The following is a 25,565-nucleotide window of genomic DNA, read 5'->3' as shown; positions in this document are numbered from 1 at the left end:
TTTCTGTCCTCGTTGCCACGACATCGCAACTATTGATAGTTCGTGACAACCTGTGCCCTTTTCCTTTGTCAGTGCACATTCAACTAATTAAGGAATGGAAAAAAAATGATCAATCCAACATCACTGCTGTGTTTCCATAGCAGCATCTTTAGTCATGCTAAGGGGAAATTCTCAGGTGTGCACCACATTTGGACTGTGTCTTCTATGTTAGAGGGAAAACCACACATGACTTTGATAAGAAAATCTTCAAACACCACTGAACTAACCAGAAGTTAGATGACCACAACTAAGAAAGAGGGTTGAAAGGATGGGAGGGGGGGTTAATGATGGCCCTTTGTTAGTGTCAACAGGGAGGGGGACCTTCAAAGTGTGTTTCATGGGGTCAGGGACTTCTTGCCTTTGGGGCAAGAAAGCAGGTGAGTTCCCCTTTTCTGCAGGGCTCGGTGTCTATCATCTTAGGGGTGGAAGTGAAGGACAAGGGTTGGTTAGGTTCTGAAATGCAGGGTGGGTCATTATGTTGCTCCACCCTTAATTTATACATACATGTCTTTTGTGTTTTATTTCAGATTAAGCCCCTTTGAAAGTGTTTCCTTTTATAGTGTATTTTCATTAATGCTTACCTTTCCCGTTGTTCTTTCAAATCCAGTCACAGATGGCCAGGGCTTATGTCTCAGTAGCGGATTATGTAGGTCTTCTGCTATGTTTTACCACTAGCCAATCGAATTAGAGTGTGTGTGTTTGAATACAAGATGGCTCAAATGGATAACACACTTAGGCTCACATTTTCACGCCATCTGTAATTCTTTTTAACGTTCCAATAAATTCAGTCTCTCATCTCACCCTGCTGCTTGGTGTGGTGGCCTTGATGAAAACCAGATGACTTCTCTGTTTCCAGCCGGTGTCCCAGCTTCTTCCACAACACTGAGTTAGACATGAACTCACTTACTGTCTGGTGCCAGCTAACAGAGCCTCCAATGATTAGCCAAAGAAGACAGACAGAGCTTTAGTGTCAAGTTTTTCTTCTTTTTGAGCTTTACTAATTGAAATACACATTAATGCTGAATTAAGAGGCTTTATGGGAATATTATAAGTTTTTCAGAAACCAGTATCAGTGGCTGATAGGAGAATGCAAATCAGTGCATCAATCTGAAATATGGTGGAATAAGACCCTCAAAAAAATACCCTATCTGCTATTAAAAACAGAAGTCTACTCATAACTAACACATGAAATGGCTACTATTATGCTGCAAAAACTTTCATCTTAGCAAGTGCAAGGCTCAGGCAAAGTTTACTGTTAAGTATCGTGAAATGAGATGTGCTTTCTAAATTAGACACATTTTGCTTGCAGCATTGGCAGGTAATCTGACTCATTACACGCAATTCAGGTCTTGATTTAGGCTTTTTTGTCTCCAAGACTACATTCACACTGCAGTCAAAAGTGACCTGAATCTGATTTTTTTGCTCACATGTGACTTGTATCTGATGTTTTTCTGACTGTAGGAACAGCGCAAGTCACATTGAATCTGACCTTTTCGAATCAGAATCAGGACACTTTCATATGTGGTTCTGAATTGGATACGTATATGATCTTTTAGAAGTTAACTGCAGTGTGAACAGGCGAACAAAAAAATCAGTTCTGAGAAAAGATCAGAATTGAGCGTTAAGGCCTGCAGTGTGAACGTAGCCTAAATAAGATGTTTATCTGGGCTTGCTTGGTGAATGTGACTTGTATTAAGCAAACTCATACTGACTATGATTAGTTAAAAAATAATTGCAAACTCTTGAGTTTTTGCAGTAGGTGCAATAAGTCAGCAATAAATCGTGGTTTAGAATGGATCCCAATATGGCCACAGCAGTTTTTAAAAAAAATGTTTTGTCCGGAAATGTGTGTCAAAATAGTAGTTTGATTTTTTTGCAGCAGAGGTGTTATGTTCTACACATAGTGCAATCATCTGAGTGTCAGTCTTTTCTAGAATAGCTTGCAAAAAATCTTACTTTTCTTATTTTGTACGTTTTTCTTTTTCAAAATTGAGAATGACATGAAAGTGTTCCCTTTCAATACAACAATTCACATTAGCATTTGCAATTTGAGTTAAAAGAATCGCATTGAGATATTTTTTCAGATTCGTTCAGCCCTTGTTTGAAACCACTTTTTCAGAAAATCCAAGATAAACCAATAACATGTAGATTATGACCATTCCAAACCGCAACAGTGCTGTTCTTGCAAAAATTCGCATTTCAAATGTTAAAGTTAACAAAATGTCAGCAATCATGGCTTTTACATGTCAGATATTTTCCCCTTTTATAGTTAAGATAACAGGAAAAGCCAAAACTGCAGTTTTTTGGGGGAGTTGGGAAGTGTGTGGACAGTGGTGGGAAGCATTTATTTTGGTCAGAAAGTCTGCTCTGAAAGTCTCATAGTTGGCCTTTGAAGTTGGAATCTCTTTAGTGAAATGTAACAGAGTATGTGTTAGTATGTAGGTATCTGAATGGTATCAGTAGGGAAAACAGTCTCTGAATATCTCAGCAAAGAGGATGACTAAAGACTTGAAGATTTTTGGTGTTAAAGGGAAACCTTTTATATCACATTTTTCTGAAGGTAGATGCGCTACCTCTCTCTGCTGTATCTAGTTCTATAGGAAAGGAATGCCCTTCATTGCGCACAGATGGACAGAATTTGATACAGAGGTAAAATGAAGGGAGGGATGTAATTTGAAAGCATTTTGTACATACTTTTCCTCCTCAAGTATCATCATCTGAAACCTCACAGATACTCACAGAAATTCAAGATCTTACTCCAAGTTTATTGCAGCTCTGCAGTGATCATTCTGTGATCGGTGAATTATTCCTGCATAATAGCTACCATGTTTGCCTCTGCCCTGACCTCTGAAATGTCACTTATTTATTCTTACTTATCAGAGCATCCTTGTATTGTTATGCAGTTCACAAATTGTATCATCTCATCACTCAAACCAGGAGTCAAAGATGTGGAAGAACACAGTGGCTGTTGCACTGATAAAATCTGCTTTTATGCCACATCATTTTTCTGAAGTTCAAGGTTTCCTGGGCCTCCCTTGTTACCACAAAGCACTTAAAGTGCACCATCTTTTCTGTATTTATCATCGTCACCTGTCTGGGAATGTTATAACCTTGACGGTGACTGAACAACCTGTTTACACTGATACGTGCCTTCTTCCGGTGTACATGGTGTCACTGCCTCGAGGGAGCAGAGCAGAAGTTTCATCACTCTAGATTTATGCTGCAACAACAGTGAGTTAGTCACTGTCTTTCAGCCGCACAGATCTCAAAACAGAAGGTGCACTATACTGTTTGCCCTGAAGGGCACTGATTAGACAAAAGATGACATCAAAGATACATAGTTTGAAAATGACAAGTTTTCAGAGCGTTCTGCCTGGCAATGACAAAAGGAATGACAAGAATTTGATCTGACACTGGTTTACCTGTGACTCAAAGTGTCGTGGAATGGTTGTCACTCTGACTAATAGATGAAAAATTATGATTGCAAACCGTGCATGGTAGGAGGGTTTCTGCTCTAATAAAGTTTTTGTTTGTCTTGTAGATACCTATATGACTAAACCTGGCTGACCTTTGTTTTTCTCCTCTTATTTTGTCTCCAGAGAATCCAGAAGGCCTTCAGGTGGTGGTGCAGGAGCGTCTGGCAGAGTTACTCCGCATCCTCAAGGCCGTTATTGCAAAACACCCAACACTCAACTCTGTGGACATTCTAGGAGCGGCTGGGACGGTCATCGCCAAAGTCAAAGGTTGGTAGTCACCAAGACTGTCCAAATTTGACACTTTTTGAAACCAGGTTTTGAGATTCATTTTGTTATTTTAGTGTTTGACAGTATCAATAAAATCAATGTTTTTCCCCTAGCTTTGCTTTTGTCTTAAGTACAAAAGTCAAGCCTGCCGCACACATTAAGATGTGAGAAAACATGGAAGAGAAAAACTGACGCCTGGTCTCGTCTCCCTAAACGCCAAATCTTTAAACTTAAGTTGCTACTGCGGTTAGCTACATGCTAAGTCCATTGTGGTTGCCATTTCAGTCCAGCTCACCTTTGTCAGTTCGTCTATATGTTTTAAAGTACACATTGATAAACACTCATTTTTTTTGACAAATAAACAAGTTTCTCCTCCACTTCTGATAGCCATCCAACTTTATGCTTCCAATATACTATCGTTGCCATGACCGTGTCTTCGTTTTACTTCCCCTTCAGTCAGTTTGCTTCTCAATTGGCTATTGCTCTGTTCTGTGCTTGTGTGTGCTTGGCTGTTCTTGGCTGTTGTCACCACAAACAGCAGGATTTCTGATTGTAAATAAATATTGAACATATTTAATATTTACAGTTCTCTAGTTGGAGCACCTCCGATCACGTCAGGAAAAAGCCTGCGTTTTATAATATTTAGAATTTTTTTCCACAGTGGCACCTTTCTACTTTTAATGAGTCTTTGTGTAAGAAGGAGTAGTTTATAGCCTCGGCCTGTGTGGATCCACTCACTTTTGATACAGTCTGTCAGTCCTCTGTCCCATTTCCAAGAGTTTCCATTCTTCATAGTCAGCTTACATAGACACACATGTGAACTTGCCAAAAATACATAAATTCAACATACTGTGCATTCCAATGCATGCTTCCACTTCTGCTGTTTACCTTTTAAGCCTTACCTTTTTTGCAGATTCTAATCACACAAATTAACCTTTTAACTTTTCACACTAGAACTATGGGAGCTTTCAACTATCATGCTTCCCTTAAAAGGGGGAAAGGGTGTATATTTAGTCTGTTAAAGTCATGCATAATCTGTAGGCATGGAAGTGAAAAATTTAATCCACTTCTCCCAAATGTGATGAAACTTTTCTTTCTGGGTTCTTAAAGAATAAGTTAGTTTTGTCCATTTAGTATATTTCCAAAATATTCCATACCAGTCTTCTAATGTAGGTGACCATTTATATTTGTTTCAAGTACACAGTAGAGCTAACCTTGTTGCTTCATTAGGTCATTTAGCTACACTTCTGTTTTATTCTGATTTGCTGGCCAGAGCATGTCAGCCTCCATATGGTGGATGGCACTTTACCATGTTTCAGCTTGTTTCTATAGACCATCTTCCTCTTAACCTCACAAGTTTGTTGCAAGTTTATAACAAGCTTGCAAGGGGTATTCTGTTTGTGAAACAGTGAAATCACAGACAAATTCTGCGACTCCATACATTTCGTACATACTCTGCTGTTTTTTACGCTAGCTCTCTGTGATATCGGAAGCCAGATGACTGAGCAACTTCTGCTATAATTAGCATTTATGCATGGAACACCTAATCCAGCCTAATCCAATATTGTAAATCAAACACAAGAATACAACCAATATGGGCGTCCATTTTTGTTTTTTGATATTGAAACAGGTATTGACACTGATTTTTACTCATTACTCATACAGAAGTTTGAAATACTTGTATCATGACAACCCCAGTAATTACCAGCATTCATGGATACTCACAGACATACAGGTAGGCTTACAGAAATACCTTGGTGATAATGTAATATCTTGGCATGAAATCTTATTGTTGCATTACTGTTACAGGCTAAGGGTCTACGTCAGTCTTTCAAACGAGTGTGGGAAATGCCCCGCAGGAAGATTTCATAGCTCTCTGCTTGGTTAGCATTGGCACAGATATTTGTTTCTAAAAGGTCACAGTACAAGCAGTTATTATTCCTTCAGCAGTCGATCCATTTCTCCTCTTCTTATAAATACAAACAAGAGGAATCTCAACTCAGGAGTTCCATCTGTAAGAAATGTGATCCACTGCATTGGTATTTCTTCACTTGACTTGCACACAAGAATCTGCACCGTGGAGACTACATGGCTGTAATTTGCATTCCGTATTTCAGCCACCGCAGAGGCCCCTTTGGCAGGCTGCCTGTCAATCAGGCACATCCATGTTTCTTCCTTCTGTTCTCTGTATTGTGAGGTGTTTGTTCGTCTGACAGCTCACCTGCTCTATCTCCAAATCTGAGCTGTGATCTACTCTTTAAGAATGTGCGTCTGTGTCTGTAGGCTGATGAGTGGTGCTCTGAAATGTTGAGAATGTGAGAAAAAACAAAAGAGATCTAGTGTTGGATCAGCAAAAAGAATTATTGGCCTCATGAGAGTCAAATGAGTAGACACATTGTTACTTGATGAGATGGAAAATCAGCAGTATGATTAATAACTGAAGATTGCTACTTAACTGCATTACGTTAGTATCTACATTCAGACTGGCATTAATTAGACTAGGCATCTGCTATAAGAGTGGGGGATTAATGAGAGTGGAATAGACTGTTTCCACCGGCTGACAGTCCTGGTGTATTTCCAACAAATGCTCTGTTTGGTTCAGTACAGTTTGGTACAATTTGGTACAGTAAACCCTGATCTTGCATGTGTTTCCACAACAAAATCACCCTTACTTGGTAGGTTCTGGTGTTAGCTGACAGTGCGTCTAGCCACACCCTTTGGCCGAATTGGCATGCTTGATACCCCAGCAGAAAAGCACCATAAAAGTAGGATGGTACAGCCCTTTTGACAGTGGGAAACACCAAACTGTACTGAACCAAACCAAACTAGGGATGAGCACAATTAGCTGGCTAAGTGGTTAGAGTATGATCCCTTTTTAGTCACCACCAGAATTACAAGTTGATCAAAAAATTCACCACGCTATGAAATAATCATGGGACATTACAAGACAGAGATGTTTTAAAGCTAAATGCAAAGCCGGAACTACACTCCAGACATGGCTGCTGCACTGCGTCACTCCGCCCAGTGGTTTACTCAAGAAATGGTACTGAGTATTTGCTTCATGTGCCGTAATGTTACATAATTATGCGTTATTATTTCATAGCGTGGTGAATGTACTTGTCCACGAGAGTGTTTTGGAGTTGTTGGATTGTGTATTTGATGAGTTTGATGAGGGAAAGCAAAAAATACCGTCTGCCTACATAGCGTTAGCTGTGCAGCTGGTATATCGGTCCCCCCAGATCTAGAAACAGCTTGCCCCGACAACTAACGGAAACTAACCTGTTATTAAGACTATAGGAATTATGGCAATGGGAGAATTTGCCAAAATGTTGAAGTATCTTTTTAAGAGGATAAATAAGAGGTTTTGGCAGATATGAACATTTTTGCCGATATTTACAACCTATGTGTCGACTCTACATATCTGCAGAATATATTATGTATCAGCTTATACTATTAGTAAAATATGCAAGTGTACTATCAAGTGTAGGCGGTTGCCAAGGGTACTTCACACTCAAAGAGGCCCATCCTGAGCCCTGAACATTCAGAATGAAGTCCCAAACATAAAAGAACTACCAGATTTGCCTGCCCCTCTCTCAGCTCAGCCTCTCTTTGCTCAGGAGACACTTGGTGTTCTTTACAATAAAAAAGGCTTGCATATATCAACATTGGTAAAATGAGTTTGGAAATTTTGGCATGTCAGATATGGGCAAAAGTCCAATCTTGTACATTCCTAATTTAGAGCCAAAGTTTCATTACTTTTTCAAGCTTAATAATCTGTTTTACTCATCAACTTTAGATTACAATTGGCTTTGTGCAATGGGTCAAACACATCAAACATTTTGAAAGAGAAAAGACTGGTATCTTTATTAATCAGTATGGGCAGAAAGATGGACCTCTGCATTCCTGAATTCAAACTATTACTCAGTTAATTGTTGTATCCATATATATGGGTTTGGTAACATAATACATTTCAGAAAGGAGTACTGCCAAAACATTTAGATAATGTGAGCTAAATTTGTACTAGAGTAGCATTAACACTGTGATACATTGGGATGACATTGCTGTCGTGCAGCAGGACAATGCAGCATGCTATTGATTCTATTATAAAGGAAAAGCCACGTCATTTAGTCCTACTATCAATAAAGTTGTAATGTATCATGCTGACAAGTGGAAACTTGGAAATGTGCCTGTCCACAAGGGGGTGCCTTACATCACCACACACCATGGCTGGACTGTCCCAAAAGGCCAGAATGAAACACAATAGAGATGCAGAGAGGGAGCCAGAGAAGGGACTGCAGAGCAGCGGCTCATAGAGGAATCATTCATTGAGACGTCAGAGATGAAGACTCAAAGGTTTGGATGATAACAGGCCTTGTGCGCCTCGGTGTCTTCAGAGTGTGTCGTCTCCTTGCTCATGTGTCTCTTTGATGCTTGGTCATGACACCTGGGGCATTTGGACAGCTGCCAGAGTTTACTAGAGAAAAAAAAGTCCTCCCTCCCTCCTCTCTTTTCCAAACACATGGTTGTCTAACCAGTTTCAGATGCCTTTACATGCAGAAAGTTATCCACTCAGAATATTCTTTCACTTTTGCTGCTCATTTGACACTGTAGGCAGTTGATAACTCAAAAGTGTCAACATGTTGAGCTCCAATCATCTCTGTAATGCGACAGGTTTCATACAGCAAAGAGAAGATTGGTGTGGTATTGTCAGCATGTCCTCTATGGTTTTATGTCATCAAAGATATGATTTTTTCACAGACTCAGAAACGTCCCAGACTGTTTTCCTGGTCACATTTTGTTCTCCTGCTGAAAAACTGCAGGGCACTGCAATAAAAGTGTCAACCTCCTCAACTTATTAAAATTCTCTCCCTGCTCTCTGTCCCCCTTTGTCTCAGGAAGATCCTTGTAGCTGAGTGTTTTTGTTTTCTGCAATCAATCTTACATGTTAGAGGAATTTTCTGTCCCTATATAGATAAAGCTCCTGGAGATAAATTCACTGATTCTAAGAAAAGCTTCATGTTCAATGAGAGACAGACAGATTCAATACAGAAGCTTTGTGTAAGCTATTACATCTCAGTTAACTTTCATAATACCCTCTCAAATGGAATTATTAGAAGAATATCAGACATGCTTAGCTCACTAAAGACATTTTTCAGAAGCTTATTGTCCCAGTCACGGCCCAACCATGAGAAAACAATGGCCCCTGTACTCGAATGATGCAGTTTCCATATTTCAATCGTGACACGGGGGGCAGAGCTATGGAATCATTGTTATGAGACCCACAGGATGTCCTGAGGAAGAAGTCAGCGCGGAGTTGTACGCTAGCATTCAGGGCCAGGGAGGTGCACGGCAGGGAGGCTCGCACCGCTGCACCTCTTTTCGCTCTGGTGTCCTCAAGAGTTTCCCTGGAACGCAGGCTGCTTCCCCAACACAGGATGCCATGACTGGGGATCTTTGCCTCATCTTTGCCTGGGAATTTACCAGTAATCAGCCACCATTGATATGGATTGAATTTGCTCTTATGAAGAGAAAATGGAAGCACAAAAAATAGAAAGCAGCCAGGCAACTGGAACTGAAGAGACCTTCTCTCTTTGTCTGAAAGAGAGTCATATTGTTGAGGTTTTCTGGCACCTGGTTACTGGACAACAATGTTAGGTTGCAGAGAGCAAAGGTAAGTGTTGTCGTGGTTGTCAAAGTGTAACGTCGAAGAAGTCAAGCTGTGTGAGTGTTTCCTGTTGCGGGGCAGACAGGAAGTACTCAGCTAAGTCAGATTTCTCTGTCTCTGACTTTGGTGCCTCTGATTGCTTTCTGCAAATGTCTTTTTGCTGACTAAACTGTTGCCTGACAAGGAAAACTCTGTGCAGATGTTCTCAAAGTTTAGCAAAGCTTTAAAGGCCTGTTTGGTTCTATAGTAGGAAAAAAAAATTATAATGTGCACGATTGATTCACTCTTCTCTGCATGATCAACATGGAAGATGGCATATGGGAGTTCAAGATGCCTAAACTGTTGAGAGACGATTTGGGACTTTTTCTGATATTTCTTGAATATTCACCCTTGTGGATTCTGAAAGTCACTGACCTGGTAGGACGACATGGACTCTGCATGTAAATGCCCTAAACCTCTGCTTTAGAGGTTTTGTGCTGTTTTCGCTGTTTTTTTCTTTTGAACTCTAAAACCCTTGACACAGTTGCAGGGGTTTTCTTTTCGTCTGTCATCGAGGAGAGAGTCAGCACTTACCTTGAACAACTTAAGCACTTTAAGAGGTATTAAAACCACTTCCTATGAAGGCAACACAACTAACTATGGTCGTTTTACCAATGGCTGCAGAAAGAAAAAAACAGTTTGCTTTGTTGCATTTTAAATTTTTAATTTAATACTCTAGCTGTTAGTTTTGAACATGTTAGTTTCACTTTTATTTACTTCACTAAAATTGAACAGTGGTCTTATCTCCATTACATTGGTGGTTCCCAACTCACAGCCACTCACAGGCCAAGCTATTTACGTATGTACTTTTACTGAATGATTGTTCCACAGAAAAAAAAACCTTAAGCTGAACTTTTTGTGCATTTTGTATCTCTCCCCACAGGCATTAACTTCAAGGAAGTGGACCCAGAAAACACAAAAGCTGTATTTAGTGAGATACACACATCCATCGACACTTTGGCGTTCACATTCGGCAATGTGTGAGTACAATGTGTACCTTTTCAACACTACCACAGTTTTATTACAGACAAGTAGAGCAGGAATGACCTCAACCAGTCATCATCAAATCTTTCCCTCACATGTATATCTTTTTTGTTTAGTTGCTGCAATTCTCAAAGGCTTTTATTAAGGAATAGATTGTAATTTGGACCATATCAAAGTGTACCTCTAACATCTACCCCTCAGAGTTTCTGACTTCCTTATGGGAGATGTGGACAGCGGCTCAGCGTTGGGGGTCCCCCAGACCAGGAGAAGCAGGGTGAGCTAATTTCTTTTCAGTTCTCTCTCAGGCTATTTAATTTCCAAAGCTTTATTTTGGAACATGACACTCTCTAAAGACTTTGCTCAAAGCAGTAATTTCACCATGCCTCCTTTTAAAAAAAGCCTCAAAGACTTGCTTTCTGTACTTAATTGGGCCGTTGAAAACCCAGCTGCTTCTGATGTCTTACTTTGATTGTATGTCTGCTTTTCCCTCCTTCTAATCTGAAATGTCTTTTTCACAGTCTTTTGACAACCTCTCTGTGGGTCCTGAGGGATACGTCTCAGAGAAAAATGACCTTGTGGGTAAGTGTGTTTTCACATTCCCTCATTTACCTCTGAGCACTCTGTGAGTGTCAAATAAATGAATCCTGAAACGTAATAGCTATTAATGGCTGCTTTACAAAGCATTTAATGGTTGTTCTGTAGCCAAGGGCACCAAGGCGTTGTGTCAGCTTGTGAGTTAGCTGAGTGATTTAGGCTTTGGACTCTTGAATGCCTGAGGTAGACCCGCCTTAAACCTCTGCTTCCACCCCTGTTATTTCTTGCTGCTTTTTTCATACAAGCTGCTCGTTTTCCTCTTCTCCGTCCACATATCTGACATTCCTTGCCTGTTTAGGAGTAGTTTCATATGCAATGGGAAACACATGCAGTTTTAGTTGAATCAGATGTTGTATGGCTGGAAGAGGTGCACCACAGTGTAGCCAGTAAAAGTAAATAATGGTGTTAGACTATTTTAAATGCCCAACACTTTCATATCCTCCCACACTGTCCACTTTAACCTTAAATGTGTTTTTTTTTTTTCATATTCACCTCCCACATGTCTGCTGGGATAGTAGCACTGAGACACATCAATCCAATACCTGGCTGCTTTGTTGAAGCCGTATGTTGTGATTCACTCTTTTTGATGTGCATGTTCCTCCGCTGACTCTCCAGGCCCAGAGGTGCCGTTATCACGGGAAGAAGAAGTCGACTTGACCCTGCTGAAGAATGATGGTGGGGTGGAGTCTGCTCTGCTCTACGCTAAGGCCTGGTCCAAGTACATTAAAGACCTCCTGTCATGGATGGAAAAACGACTTGCTATGGGTGAGACAGTTGGACTGTTGTTTCATACAGTGAGCTTCAAACAGGAGACTTCCTTTTAAGGCATAAGAGTGTATTAGATTTTGTGTTAAAAATGTGATCCTTGATGACTTCTAAGCTATAATTTTGTGTTTGAATTTAACCCAGCTGTTACAGTTTATCTCACTGGTTCCCACCCTCGGGTCCAGGACCCCTAAGGTGGAAAACCACAGGTCGATTTGATAGAAGGCAGTTGTCTGTAAAATTTGTTTTCACAGAAACCTGTCGACTGTTATTTGATTTCCGAGTTCAGAAGTGGCAGAGCAGTTTGTGGGCACTTAACAGTCATTTAGTCGTGGCAAAATGGTCATTAAAGAGCCAACTCAGCTCAGTCAGCCAAGAATAAAGAGCTACTCTTCTTTATACTCAAATGCAAACAGTTGCTTCCCACACATGACCTGACTCTTATTTTCAGGAAAATCACAATAATTAAAGTAAAAAACATCATCTAATGCCTGAATTTAAAAATCTGAGATACTGTGGGTATGCAATGCTGTTGCCTGAATACAATCGTTCCCAAAACTTTTCAGCCCATGACTTCCCCAGGGACTAGATACCTCCATTGTCCCTGGCAGTGTTTAAAACATCTGAAATTGCACAAAGCATCATCCACAATACAAATTCTAAGGACTGTTTTTTGCACATTAGCAGAAATTTCACTTAATAACTGATGGCTTTATTTTAGATTTAATATATTTAATGTGTGTATTTTTACAATAATGGGTAAATATACCATTTCATATGATTTAAATATTTCTTTGATTATTGGAAGGCCTCTTGTAACCCCCATCCTCCTCTGGAACCCACTGGATTAAAATACCAAAAGCCAACTTTCAATTATAATTCTCACAAGATGGCTACACTGTGGTCTCATAAGACCTTTCGATATTTATTTATCTAGGATATGTATTTATTGGTCAGCCTAAGCAGAAACTGTTATCCTGTTGTCTTTTTTTGCAATTTGCACAAGATCCATGAACACTGCGTGTCATCTGCTCTCTTCAGGGAGATGATTTGCCAAGAGGCTTCTCATGGTACTTGTACTCCCCAGCAAGTGTGTCATTGTAGTTTTGCAGTGTCTGCATATTGTTTTTTTTGTTTGTCCGTCACCTTTTCTCCTTCTTGAAATCAGGAATCCAAAATGCTTTCACACGTCAGATTTAGAAGTCAGTCTGCATTGGAAAGGCAAATCAACATGTTGTTTTTGTCCTTTTTAATATTTCCATGCGATCTTATGTAGGGATGCACAATACTGTGTTTCAACCATTATCGTATAAGCTGATATAAAGCATTCATTAAAGTGCGACCAATACCAGTACTATATATAAATGTAATTTGGACCTAAAATGAGTCCTTAGTGCGCATTTTAATGTTTAAAGAATAAGGATGAAAAAAGAAAAGAGCTTTAACTGATGGCATTTTGGTCCAGCTTCAAACACCCAAAACTCATTCGTACATATTGCCAATATTTAAAGCCAGTATATTGGTTATAAATTACATTAATAACCTTTACAAGCTAATATCTGCTGATACCAGTATTATGCTGATAAAACTGTGTACCCCTAGAGTTATAAACCCATGATCCAGCTGCTCTGCTCTGTATTGCTCCACGCTGTGCTCAGTTTAGAAACCAAAAGCCAAGTGCAGTCCATTAGAGTAAAACCAAGGCACAGATGGATCACCGTGTACGAGGATCCTGGGGGTTTTAGGTGTTTGTTTGCTTGCACAGTAGCATCTACTTGGTGATCCTAATTTTTTTCCACATCAGAATGTAGGCATCATCTCTTTTGTGTAATTTATATCAAGAATGATATAATATAGGATTCCAGACATGTTAATCATCTGATTTTTGTATTTATTTGTGACTGCTATTACACATTTAGATAATGCACTTCTAATGATGTTATCCAGTAAAGATTTATTGACTAACAGTGATTGAAGACATAAATAATTTTTCCAAAACTATGTATTTTTCAGATATCGAGTATGCCAGAAATTATGCCAAAATGGCTGAGTCTGCAAAGACACTGGCCAGTCACCAGGTAACAGGAACACCTTGGCTGTGTCCAAAATCACTCCTTATTCACTATATAGTGCACTTTACAGTGAATACGCCATTTTGTAGTGGTGTCCGGATTCTGAGTGAGCATTGTTCACTATATAGGGCACTTATTCTATGATGGACGAACGAGAAGAGTACAGGAACAACACTTTTTTAAATCTGTAAGATAACATTAAGGATTCAAAACGGAGTAACTTTTCCCCCCTATGTTGATTACAAGACATGAGACCATCATCTTTGTGCAAAAATAAGTGATAATACACACAAAAATGTATATTATTTTGTCACTATAGAGACAGCTTTTTTATCTATTAGTATATCTGTTTTTTTGGGAAAATACGTTACATTTTGTAGCAGTTTTCATTGAAATTCTACTGTTCATTTCGATCCTCCGCCGTTGTCAAGGAAATTTACGAGCTGTTGCTGCTAAATGTTTTAATTGTGAGACGGCGTTGACGTCATCGCCCGCAGCCGGAGTAGTGTCCGAAATCATTTTTGTGTTTTGCAGTTGAGTCCACTATACAGTCCACTATATGCTGCTCACTATAGAGTGGATAGGGAGTAGGGAATGAGTGAGTGGTTTCGGACACAGTCCTACTGTGTAAAACTTTTGCCAGTAAAAACTTGTTACCTCACAGCTTCACTAGAAACCATATGTGTGAGGTTGTTATTAAGATTATTTTTCTTTTTCTCCTTTTTTGAAGGACTACATGCCTTTCAGCGATATATATGTCTCCACATTCAAGAATGACATTGAATACACACAGCTTCTTATTCAAACTGCAGTGGCTCTTCAAACAAACAAATTCATACAGGTAAGAGTGACAGCAAGAGGCAGACCTGTTTCTATTAAGTCTAGCCAACCTTCAGTTGAGAGTTTTAAATCAGTCTAACAGGCAATGACTCTTATGTAGCAGAGCAGTATGCTATTGTATAAGTTAACGTCATTATTGAAATGCTCATAATGGTTTTTGTCATTTAAAAGGGACAGTCCCTTCCATGCAAGCTTAAATGCTCTTAACATATATTTAATGTTCTTAAGTAAAATCTTAATGGTCTTTTTACTTTGCACAAAATGGAAGCAAAAACTAATTGTACAATTGTAATAGCCTTGAACATCAGGTCACAATCATCTATGAAATAGTGATTTTATTCTTTAGTTTAAATGTTTAAAAATGTGAAGTTAAAACCTTTTGAAATTGTTGACCTCATTCTTTTTTACCTTCTGCAGCCTCTTCTGGCCCGTAAAAATGAGTTGGACAAATTGAGAAAAGACCTCAAGGAGCAGTGGCAGAGGGAACAAAAGAAAATGGTATGAAGTCACTCCCTGTTTAGAGACTGTGCATGCTTTTGGATACAGACTTTAAGCTTGATAACAATGCTGCTAATCTCCATTTTTGCTTTAAAGTCAAGGCAGCGTTTTATCATACCTCCTGTATTGTTGTCAACCAGCCAGGAGATTATTAGATATAATGAACTGTACTTGGATTTATGCCTTTTACTCTCAGTTCACACGCAAGGCTAATGAACCACAAAGGCGTTAATAATGATTTGCCTTATAGCTGCCAGGCACTTTTCAAATCACATGTTTGTTGCTGTTACTTGTGGTTTGGCAGCAAGAGACAGATACAACCTTGCGTAAGGCACGAGCACTGAAGGCCCAGAGGAGAGAGGAGTACCAGAGAGCCCACTCATCTACTAATCGCTCCCAAGATGAACAGTCTAATGCTGGAAACAAACAGCTGGAGAAGAAGAGAAAAATGGAGGAGGAGGCTCTGCAGAAGGTGGGCAAAGAAGAGTGTAATACAGGAATATGTTAAAAACCTCATAAGTTGGAATTAACAGACCAGATAAAAATGCATCTGCATTTTCTTTTATGAAATGTGCTTTTCTTTACAACATTCTTGTTCAGTTTCTGTAGTTTCTTTGCTCCAAGCATTCAAGCACAATAACAGAATGATGTTTATTCATTTGTCTGATCAGGCAGAGGAGGCACAAGACCAGTACCAGAGCTGTATGGCTGACGCAGGCGTCAGGAGGATGGATCTGGCCAACGCCAAGAGCACCATCCTCACACAGATCCGAGAGATGGTCTTCCAGTGTGACCTCACGCTTAAAGCTGTGAGTGAAATGGACATACAGTAAAATTATCAGTCAAAATGAACAAAAAGGAAGCGTGATTGTCCCATAACATTGATTCTGAACCTTCAGAATTTGAGCTGATCACTTACCCTTAAAAAACACAACAAAATAAAACATCCACTCCTTCCTCAGGTGACGGTGAACTGGTTTCAGATGCAACAAGCACAGACTGTGTCACTTCCCGCCCACCACCAGGCCCTGAGCGAGAGTGCCAAGTTGTACGAGCCGGGTGAATGCTATGCTGAGTTTGTCCGGAACCTCGCCAAAAATCTGCCTAAGGAGCGCCTACACTCTGACTCCATCACGTCTGACAATACAAGGTACCAAAGAGACACACTAAGACCTGTTTAGCCCTGGTATTAACGTATCCCTGGTGTCGGGCCAAAACCTCTTTATCTGTATTTTTATAAATGATCTATTCAATCTTTTATTTATTTATTATTTTCAAAAATATGTGCTACTGGTCACCCTTTACATCTGTCAGTGGGTTGCACATGCATTTAATCTGTGGTTTACAGTAATGTGAAAATCCATTCAGTGGCATAAATTTCATCAGTGATTGTATTGATACAGATGTACCACCCACCACTTGGATGTACCAAGTTTGGATTCCTTAGACCACATTCCTTCATGCTACTCTTGCTTAAGTTAGATATTCTCTGAGCTTTATAGTGAAACTTTATGTTTTATTATTTCAAAGCCATAAAAAGCTTGCAATTGCATTACAGTGGCATGCATGAAATACAGGGCAAATCATGCTATATATTGATTCAATGAAGGAATGGATAGGGATGAAAGATTAGATCAGACAGCCTCTGGATTCAGGCCAGAGATGTAACTCATGATCAGTTCAATACTTGGAAGATTAAAGTAATGCAGCACAGAGGGGTACGGATGTTCATCAGTATTTGACAGAGACTATAAAGTGCAGTTTAATTCATACATTTCACTGACACACAACAAAACAGGAGATAAACACTGGGCTTTATAGTGAAAGAAAGCTTTTATATCAGGTTGACACTCTAGTACATTTTCACCTGCTCCCTCCATGTCTCTCTGCTGTGAGTTTTTTATTTTATTGATGTTTTCATGATGAAAGAGATAAACATTTGTTTGAATATAGGGCAAGGAAGTGAGACAAGATTAAAGATGGTCTCCTGAGATGCCCTTTATTGAAAGATGTCAGCAGACATACCTGTAGGTGTTGATGGATCATGTGAAGAACTAAGATTCTAAAAACATGTATACCTTGCAACTTGTCAGACTATCTTCAACAGATAGCTCGTGTTATCTACTTGATAATCTCATTTGTGAAAGTCTGCTGTAGATTGTAAACTTCACTGTCAGAAGAGAACGTTTCCAACTGTTTTCAAGTGACTCTGGCAAGTTGTTCCCTGAGTTATTCTTCTTTCAGCAAAGGTAACAGTGAGTCACAGTGGGAGGAAGCAGGCAGGAGTGAGGGAGAATCCAGGAGAGACAGAATGCGTGCTGAATTTCTTGCACTTCCTCAGGAAATATCTGTTGCGCAGGCTGAGTGCAGCAGGGGAGATTGCGAGCGTGAGAGTTTGGCTCTGATTTAGAGCTTTCCCAAGTATCTTCTTAGGTTGTCAAAGTCATGCTTTCCACACGTACACAATCCCTGTCATAAAGATAATAAGCGATGCCTCCTGTCTTTAATGTTTCATATTAGAATTTATGATACTGATTTTGTTGCTCTATTAGATGAAACACTAATCATAGGGGCTGAAACTAACTGTAAGATGCTTTTATAAATTCCGAGCTTGAGGCAGCTTTGTACTTCCTTTACTGTGACGTCTCAGACATGTTAAACGTGACAAAAACAACATTGTGGTCTGCTGTATGGGCTTATTTCAGTTTCTGCTCCTAATCCTCTCTTTCAGTCTTAGTAAAGCCTATAGCACTAACAGTTCTGAAAATTCTTGGAAGTAAGCTTATAATAGACAGAAACATGCGTCCTACAACAAGACCAGGTAAGTCAAGCAGAGATCCTAGAGCTTACAGGTGTATGGAGGGGATTCAACACACTCAAGTTTTCTGTTTAATGTAGTTGTCAGTAACACATTTGGCTTAACAGATTGAAAAGCGTCATGCCTGCTTATTCATTACAGTCTGCTCCAAGTGGTTACAATACAGGGAGTCTTTGGTTGTGGGTGTTAGAAGAAACAGATTACATGCCAGAAAACGAAAGCTAGAAATCTCATTTCCTGGTGAAGCAATCTTTGAGTCACTGCTGTTGATCAACTATCTTGTCAAATCCCCCTGAAACACACTGTGATACAATAACACTGAGCTTCATCGCAGTCGAAATGCTTTCTTTATTTCCCCAGGTTTGTTTTCAACAAAAGGTCAGTGGGAAGCACTCATTCCTCCCACGGCAACCTGTCGCAGGCATCCATCACCTCATGTGATGTGCTGAGCGGGGACGAAGTGGACAGTCCACTGCATCGGGCTGCAAAGATCAGCGAGAGGAGGTCAAACAGCAGCACGGACATACAAGGTGCTCACTCAGTTGTTAAGTGTGCTAAAATGAACTGACAGGATTATAAAAAGCAAAACAAGGACATCCTTTGTATTTACAAGTTCTTGGAACACCAGCAGACTTTAGAAAATATTCCTCTAGTATCTGCCTTCAGTAAGGAGTGATGAAATACTGTAAAATTCACACAGATTTTATATAAATATACATACATTTGACATCTGATAGTCACAGACACACCCAAAACCTTTGTTGGAACTCATTGTATGCATTACTCATTTTGTATGATTTCCTCAAACATATTCTTTTGTAAACTTTTACTATGTATGCTGAGGGTGGGACAAAATATTAATACAGAAAGCATTTATTATTTCTGCAGATAAGATCAGAATTTTATTCTGTGATTGTCTTGCGGTGTTCTATTTTTACAGAATCAATGTATTATGATATTATCATTTACAATGAAGTTAAATAAAGTAGCACAATCAAATGATTTGACATCTTAAGGAACATAACCAAAAGAGAAATTAAGAGTCAACATTCAGACATGTCCTGTAGTGTTATTTTATTGTTGGGCTTGGCAGTGTGCAGGCCACAAAGAATGTGCTTCAACACAGTGAAGACATAATACTACTGTCTTAATATTACTATTACCTAAGGTTGGGCAATTTCACCTTAAAGTAAAATCTCACATTTTTTTCTATCCCAAACCCAGTTTACTTTGATTATTTTTTTCTTTTCTCCTTAGAAATAAGCACAAATGATGGGTGCTCATTTAGCTCAGTTGGTAGAGCAGGTACCCATTCACAGAGGCTGAAGTCATCAAAGAATGGGATCAGTTCCCAGTGTTGGCAGGTGTTTAGTCTCATATATCTTATATCTCTCATATTTCCTGTCTCCCTTCAGCTGTCCTAACTAATAAACTCCAAAAATAATCTATTAAAAGAAATACAAATGAAAAAGAAATTACTTGAAAGAAGATTTTGCTTTGATTCTAATTCAATAATTATTTTCCCTTTTTCTTTCTTAAAGTCCAAGCTGTAAGCTGGTCTTTAAAGTACACTATGCAGTTGGTAGTATTAGTATTGGGAGTATAAATGTGTATTTTATTGTATTACATATTAATTTTAACTATAGAGTTTACCTTTGTTATTTGTATAAACCATTTCTCCAAATGACAGAGCCATTTAACAAATAAGGCAGAATGGGAACAATCATGTTAGAAATAGTCCACATTCCCCAAGGAATGCACCATTACAAATACTAGTATCAGGTATGGGTGCTAGTACCAAGCCAAAATATTCATACTCATAAAACATTGCTTATACTGTACTGGACATTATTTTACAGCATGATGTTTGCTGGAAGGAAGACAAAAACTTAGTGTGCTTAAAACTATGTACTGCTAAATTATCCAGACAAAGGGAAGGGAACATCTGATTAAATAAAACACACTTTGAAAAATATTTTGGAATGTATAAAGGTATTATAAAGTATGCTTTGTCTTGGTGAGTAACCAGATGGAAGTTTTTTACTTGGTCTGAAAAAAGTGGTAACAGTGCATCACCACATTACGCTGTTTATTGAAGATGAAATTCTTTTAATTGGGCTTTATTCTGATATTTGAGTTTTGTTCTCAAACGGCTTTAGTCTGTTCAGTGAGATGTTGCACAAATGATCCAAATGATATACAGCCTGACACAGCCTTTCTTACCAGCCTGTCTTGTACCAAACTGGGTTTCTTTCCTAGGCCTACTTTTATGCTGAGGCGTGTATCGTATTGTTTATAGATATTCCCCTGGCGATTGATGACATATATCCAGATTCTGATTCATATTTGGATAACACACTTAAGTAAAGTTTGTCATGAAACTGTGTGATTCCCAACACCCAATAACAATTGCTGGAGGTTTAACATCTGAGGCTGGTGGGCCTCCTAGGGCTGTGGTTCTCATCTGATTAGACATCAGGACCCACCACAACCTCTCCATGAGAATTTGCAACCCAAATTTGGAAAAATGTTCAACCACTCAAGTTTATTTAATGAAAAATGTTGCAGTTTGGACCCTAAATGGATCAAAACTTGTCCAAAGAAAGAGATGGGATCAAAGGAATTTGTTTAAAAAGAACATCCTTACAGATGTACATGCATGCATACGTTGTATTTTAGCATAGTCATTTCTCAAGGAATTTCTTTAGCATCTTGGGAAAAACTAGCTTTATTATCCATGGAAAGGAAGAAATAAGAGGAAATCTTGAGGGAATAAAAGACCAAAATTTACTCTTCATCTGGGGAAAAACATATATGGCTGTGCTTTATGCCCAATTGGGGCTTCTCTTAAGACTTTTTTTAATGGTCCTCATTTGTGACCCACTGGAAACAGCTTTGTGACCTGCTTTTGGGTCCTGACCCAACTTCTCTAAAAGTCAGATTATCCAGCCAACACTCCCGTATTTTCACATGAGCCTTTCAGGAACTAATTTCTTGGTCATGACAGTTTTTTTCTGAACTAAAAGCAAAACAGACGTGTGTCTCTTATCTTCTCAAGTCTGGAATATCTGTGTGAACACTCATCTCTGAAAATAACCCAAACTGACACTATGAATATCTCTAAAGAGGAAGTTGGCATCTAAGATTTGTTTCTTTTTGGTTTTGCTTTCTGTGTTTTAGTGAATGGTTGTCTATGTGATTTTTCTTGCAGCACTGAGAAGTCAGACAACCCTGAGAGCTTGGGCGACCAGTAGTCAGGGGAGCCAGGGTGGGATGTGCAGTGACTCAGAAAGCGCAGGGGGCAGCAGTGAGTCCAGGTCTATGGACTCCCCCACTGCCAGTCCAGGTAAGACAGTAACATATCTGTCTTATTTTAATCTGTAAATAATGTTGTCAGTATTGAGAGTTGGAAATGATGAATGAGCACATAAGACAGAGACTGTCTAGAGTATAAAGATTATAAAGCCATCTCACTAAAGATGAGTCAAAGCACTGCTAAGTTTGCTGACAAGGACTGTGAGAAGCTAAAATCAGGATTGAGAAAATGGCTTCAAAACAGATCACGACAAACCTTAGAGATGATAAAGGCTGTCATGATGCATTTCTTTGTAACAGAATCTTTTTCTCATAACTTCCCCATTTTACACCAGACCCATGCACTACTCATCTCTCAGTGCACTTCCCTCTATAGCTGAAACTACTTACCACTCTGTGCATAGCCTTGAACCCATCCACACTATCTAGCCTATGTGGGATATTGTCATTGGAAAAAAAAAGTGAATTTTATTAGAATATCGTTGTCTGTTAGAGACCATTATGTTCATATCCATGACTAATTCGCGTCCACATGTACAGGGGACTTCAAACGACGGCTGCCCAGGACACCCTCCACTGGGACTATGTCTTCAGCTGATGATCTGGATGAGAGAGAGCCTCCATCGCCTTTAGACAATGGTAGGGCATAAGTGTTTGAGCTTTTTTATCTGTTTGTGTCATCTGTATGGAGTGTAGTTCTCCTTATGCAGGTATTCCTATATATTAACCAGTTTAGGCTTGCATCTGCAGTATTACAGGCAGCCAGTTTGCCTATGAGACAGGGAAGTTATCGCAGAGAGGAAGAAACACTCCAGCTCTACTACACACCTCATGTGGTGCTTTTTTGATGAGCCTGATTCAGTGGAGGGATTTTGCTTACATCAAATGTTTTTACAGTTGAGGGAGCTTCACAGATTGGGGTCTTGTTAGTGTTGGCGTACAGCCTCAGCTTACACTTCCTGTATCTGTACTGAGCTCTCCCAGTCATGGGAAATGTGTTTATTTTCCCATTGTGAGCAGATCTGATGTTTGACCTCATTTTTAATGTTCTGTGCACTCATATGTGATAATTAGGATGATCAGAGGGTGATTTCATTTAATGCACAGTTTTGAGTAACAAGGCCTGCACAATATGGTTAAAATACTTAATAACATTTTTTAATATTGAAATAATGATATGAAGTGTGAAAAACTATCCAAAAAGAGGAGTGCATATAAGCTAACCCACAGGTTTTATGTATTCTCTTTTCTTCATGTTCAACACAATACATTTGTGTGTAATATATTTCTCCTGAATCCATAACAAACCCCAAAGCAAATTTTCATCACTAAATTGGCAAGAATGTATCTGATGTAAGCTGAAAGTGAGCTTGAGCTCTGTCCAAATGCATATCAATGATATGAAAGCATAATTTTTTAACCATATCTCATTCTACAGTTTGGTTCTGTGGCCCTCTTGGTAACTAAAATTATCGTCCCCAATGTAGAATATTCTTCTTTTTAAAAAATAACTTAGGGCTGCACATGACTTAATAACAACTAAAATAGGAAACAGCTCTTCATATTCATTGTTAGTTGTTTCTGCTTTAACATCCATGACCCTCTTAATAAAAATTAAAAGAATAGGCAGGAAGTCAGTGGTGCACTAAGTTCCCTTATCAGGGACTCTGATTTTCAGGTCTTGCAGAGATGGTGACAGAGACAGCCAGTTCTCCTGGTCCCTTCAGAAATGCTCAAATGTCCAAAGCTGCTCAAACCCACAAGCTGAGAAAACTACGAGCTCCTTCCAAGTGCAGAGAGTGTGACAGTCTGGTGGTTTTTCATGGAGCTGAGTGTGAGGAGGTACAGTATACACATTCTTCTATGGTCTGAGTGTTTATTTATAGTGTAGATTAAAAAGCACTGCACATTTAAGCTTTAGTTTGTAGTTTTTTTTATTCAGCATCAGGCTGCTGACAAAAAAGTGACAGATCAGTTTTGATTGTAATGAGTTGTTAAATCAAGATATTCATCAATTGCCTGTTGTGTATTTTATTTCTTTATCAAAGGTCTGTGTCTCCTTCTCTTTTCCAGTGCTCACTTGCTTGCCACAAGAAGTGTCTGGAAACACTTGCAATTCAGTGTGGCCATAAAAAGCTGCAAGGCAGATTACACCTGTTTGGCATTGACTTTGCACAGGCAGCAAAGAATAGTCCAGATGGTATCCCTTTTATAATTAAGAAGTGCACGTCTGAGATAGAAAGTCGGGCCCTCAACATCAAGGTAAGTGAGATTAATACAGAACTTCTGTGTTTTGCTCAGTTTTTATTTGCTTTTTAGTAGAAATCTCCAATCATTGTGTCTCATTCTCACAGGGGATTTATCGTGTGAATGGTGCTAAGTCTCGTGTGGAAAAGCTCTGTCAGGCGTTTGAGAACGGGAAGGACTTGGTCGAGTTGTCTGATCTCTCACCTCATGACATCAGCAATGTCCTTAAGCTTTACCTGAGACAGGTGGGTCTGAAATTATCTGTATAAACTTGTCTTACCTTTTATTGTTAAATGGCTAGTCTAGAAAACTGTTGGACAAAGATACTTTCACTGTGAATACTTTGAACTTAAACTACCTAGTTGGACCTAGTTGTACTGTTTGGTTAAATGTTTTCTTAATATACATGCAGTGGTTTGTAACTTTTCCACTGTAAATCTCCAAAATACACCATTGTTTCATTCTGTGTACAGTTACCAGAGCCATTGATCCTGTATCGCTTCTACAACGACTTCATCGGCCTGGCCAAAGAGTGTCAGAGAGTAATTGTTGAAGAAGCAGATAAACCCCCGAGCCCCCAGACCGGAGAGAAAAGAGGGCCCAGCGTCCATCTCAACAGAGTCATTTTCAAGATCAGAGACCTTCTACATCAGCTGCCTGCAGCCAACTACAAGACTCTGCGCTTCCTTATAGCTCATCTCAACAGGTAAGGCCGCAAACAAACACCCAGTGAGTGGGTTCATTTTAAAGTTTTCCATCTGCTGTCCTCTGAACAAATACACTGGTGCACAAACTTCCCTATAAGACTCAAAGGGAAACAGAGACTTCCCTATAGCACAGAGGAAGTGGCACAATTTACATAAGTTAAATTCCCTATAAATAGCTGCAAGGTTTTTTGTTCTAATTTGACATCAGCTCCAATATTTTTAAACTGATCATCCCTATGCTTGTCCCTTATAATAAAATCTGCTGGTTGTCTTGTCTTGAAACTGCAGTCTTTATTGCACTGACGGGATGAATTATGGACATTTTTTATTGTAGCTACTTCTTGAAGAAGATTTTGCTGATCATCTAAATCTTGAATCAAGCTTGAATCTCAAAACACCATATTCATCCATACAAAATAGCTCATTTAACACCTGTTACAGTGACTTTGGTTGTTTTGTAGTTGTAGTAATAATGTCTGGTTGTATAAATTCCCATGGCACACCAAGACTTGCCTCAGGGCACACTAGTGTGCCTCGACAAAGCATTTGGGAACCACAATTATGTCCTTTGAGTATTTTCTATATTCTGAACATGTAGTGATTAAAAAGTACCTCACACTACCAATCCGTGTCAAATCTGGTGTATAAGGCACACTTTTAAAACCATTTTGTATATTTAAAGTTGGCTTACAGTATATGCTGATGCAACCAAAATACCATTATATAGTGAAGAGGCATACTCTGTAACACCAAACAGTTGAAGGTTGTTAAAAAATAAGCTGTGTTAACTTAAAAATCCAAAACAGCTATTTCAGCTCTATTTTTCTGGGTAAACAGTACTCAACCATTCTAAGTGTTGTGGGGTTTTTTTTTGTCATTGTTCCCAGAATGCCTCTGGGCATTAAACACTTTTGCACCATGAGTGAAGTAACTGACTCAGTGAGAGAAGTCTTGTCCATAGGGAGTAGCTATAAAATATGGATGGTATACTGAACATGATGGAGGAGGACTTTCTGGTTCAGTGTGGACTTATTGGCACTTACTGACCTACTGGCATTAATGTTCAAAATTTAAGTCTTTAATAGAAATAAGGGGAAATTGCAGTGTATTAAGACCATTTAGCTTTATGGAAAGTACTTAAACATGCTGTTTTGAGTTTGATTTAAACAGAATTTTTGGGTACAGGAAAGTTTCCACAGTGTAGTTTAACTTATAGAGTCAAGTTTGCCCAACATAAAG

The 25,565-nt window shown here is 39.1% G+C and overlaps 1 protein-coding gene across 4 annotated transcripts in view; it reads left to right on the top strand.

The window, feature by feature from the left end:
- The window catches only part of LOC121520023 (rho GTPase-activating protein 29-like), a 53,189-nt gene that overhangs the window by 22,065 nt on the left and 5,559 nt on the right, over positions 1 to 25,565 (top strand). The window contains exons 1-19 of one of the 4 annotated variants that reach the window (XM_041803225.1): positions 9,123 to 9,453; positions 9,971 to 10,046; positions 10,370 to 10,466; positions 10,672 to 10,744; positions 10,989 to 11,049; positions 11,680 to 11,829; positions 13,843 to 13,907; positions 14,632 to 14,742; positions 15,159 to 15,239; positions 15,544 to 15,711; positions 15,911 to 16,048; positions 16,202 to 16,389; positions 18,418 to 18,587; positions 21,269 to 21,403; positions 21,913 to 22,011; positions 23,051 to 23,214; positions 23,446 to 23,634; positions 23,727 to 23,864; positions 24,093 to 24,325. In XM_041803225.1, coding sequence (XP_041659159.1) covers positions 10,688 to 10,744; positions 10,989 to 11,049; positions 11,680 to 11,829; positions 13,843 to 13,907; positions 14,632 to 14,742; positions 15,159 to 15,239; positions 15,544 to 15,711; positions 15,911 to 16,048; positions 16,202 to 16,389; positions 18,418 to 18,587; positions 21,269 to 21,403; positions 21,913 to 22,011; positions 23,051 to 23,214; positions 23,446 to 23,634; positions 23,727 to 23,864; positions 24,093 to 24,325 — 2,147 coding nt within the window. In that variant the 5' untranslated portion in view covers positions 9,123 to 9,453; positions 9,971 to 10,046; positions 10,370 to 10,466; positions 10,672 to 10,687. Of the gene's footprint in view, positions 1 to 3,638; positions 3,783 to 9,122; positions 9,454 to 9,473; positions 9,865 to 9,970; positions 10,047 to 10,369; positions 10,467 to 10,671; positions 10,745 to 10,988; positions 11,050 to 11,679; positions 11,830 to 13,842; positions 13,908 to 14,631; positions 14,743 to 15,158; positions 15,240 to 15,543; positions 15,712 to 15,910; positions 16,049 to 16,201; positions 16,390 to 18,417; positions 18,588 to 21,268; positions 21,404 to 21,912; positions 22,012 to 23,050; positions 23,215 to 23,445; positions 23,635 to 23,726; positions 23,865 to 24,092; positions 24,326 to 25,565 lie in introns of those variants that run through there. The other 3 variants (XM_041803223.1, XM_041803222.1, XM_041803224.1) reach the window with 3 other exon arrangements.

Source organism: Cheilinus undulatus, linkage group 13, assembly GCF_018320785.1.
Source record: "Cheilinus undulatus linkage group 13, ASM1832078v1, whole genome shotgun sequence".
Lineage (NCBI taxonomy): Eukaryota > Metazoa > Chordata > Actinopteri > Labriformes > Labridae > Cheilinus > Cheilinus undulatus.
This window is presented reverse-complemented; position numbering and strand designations above follow the sequence as displayed.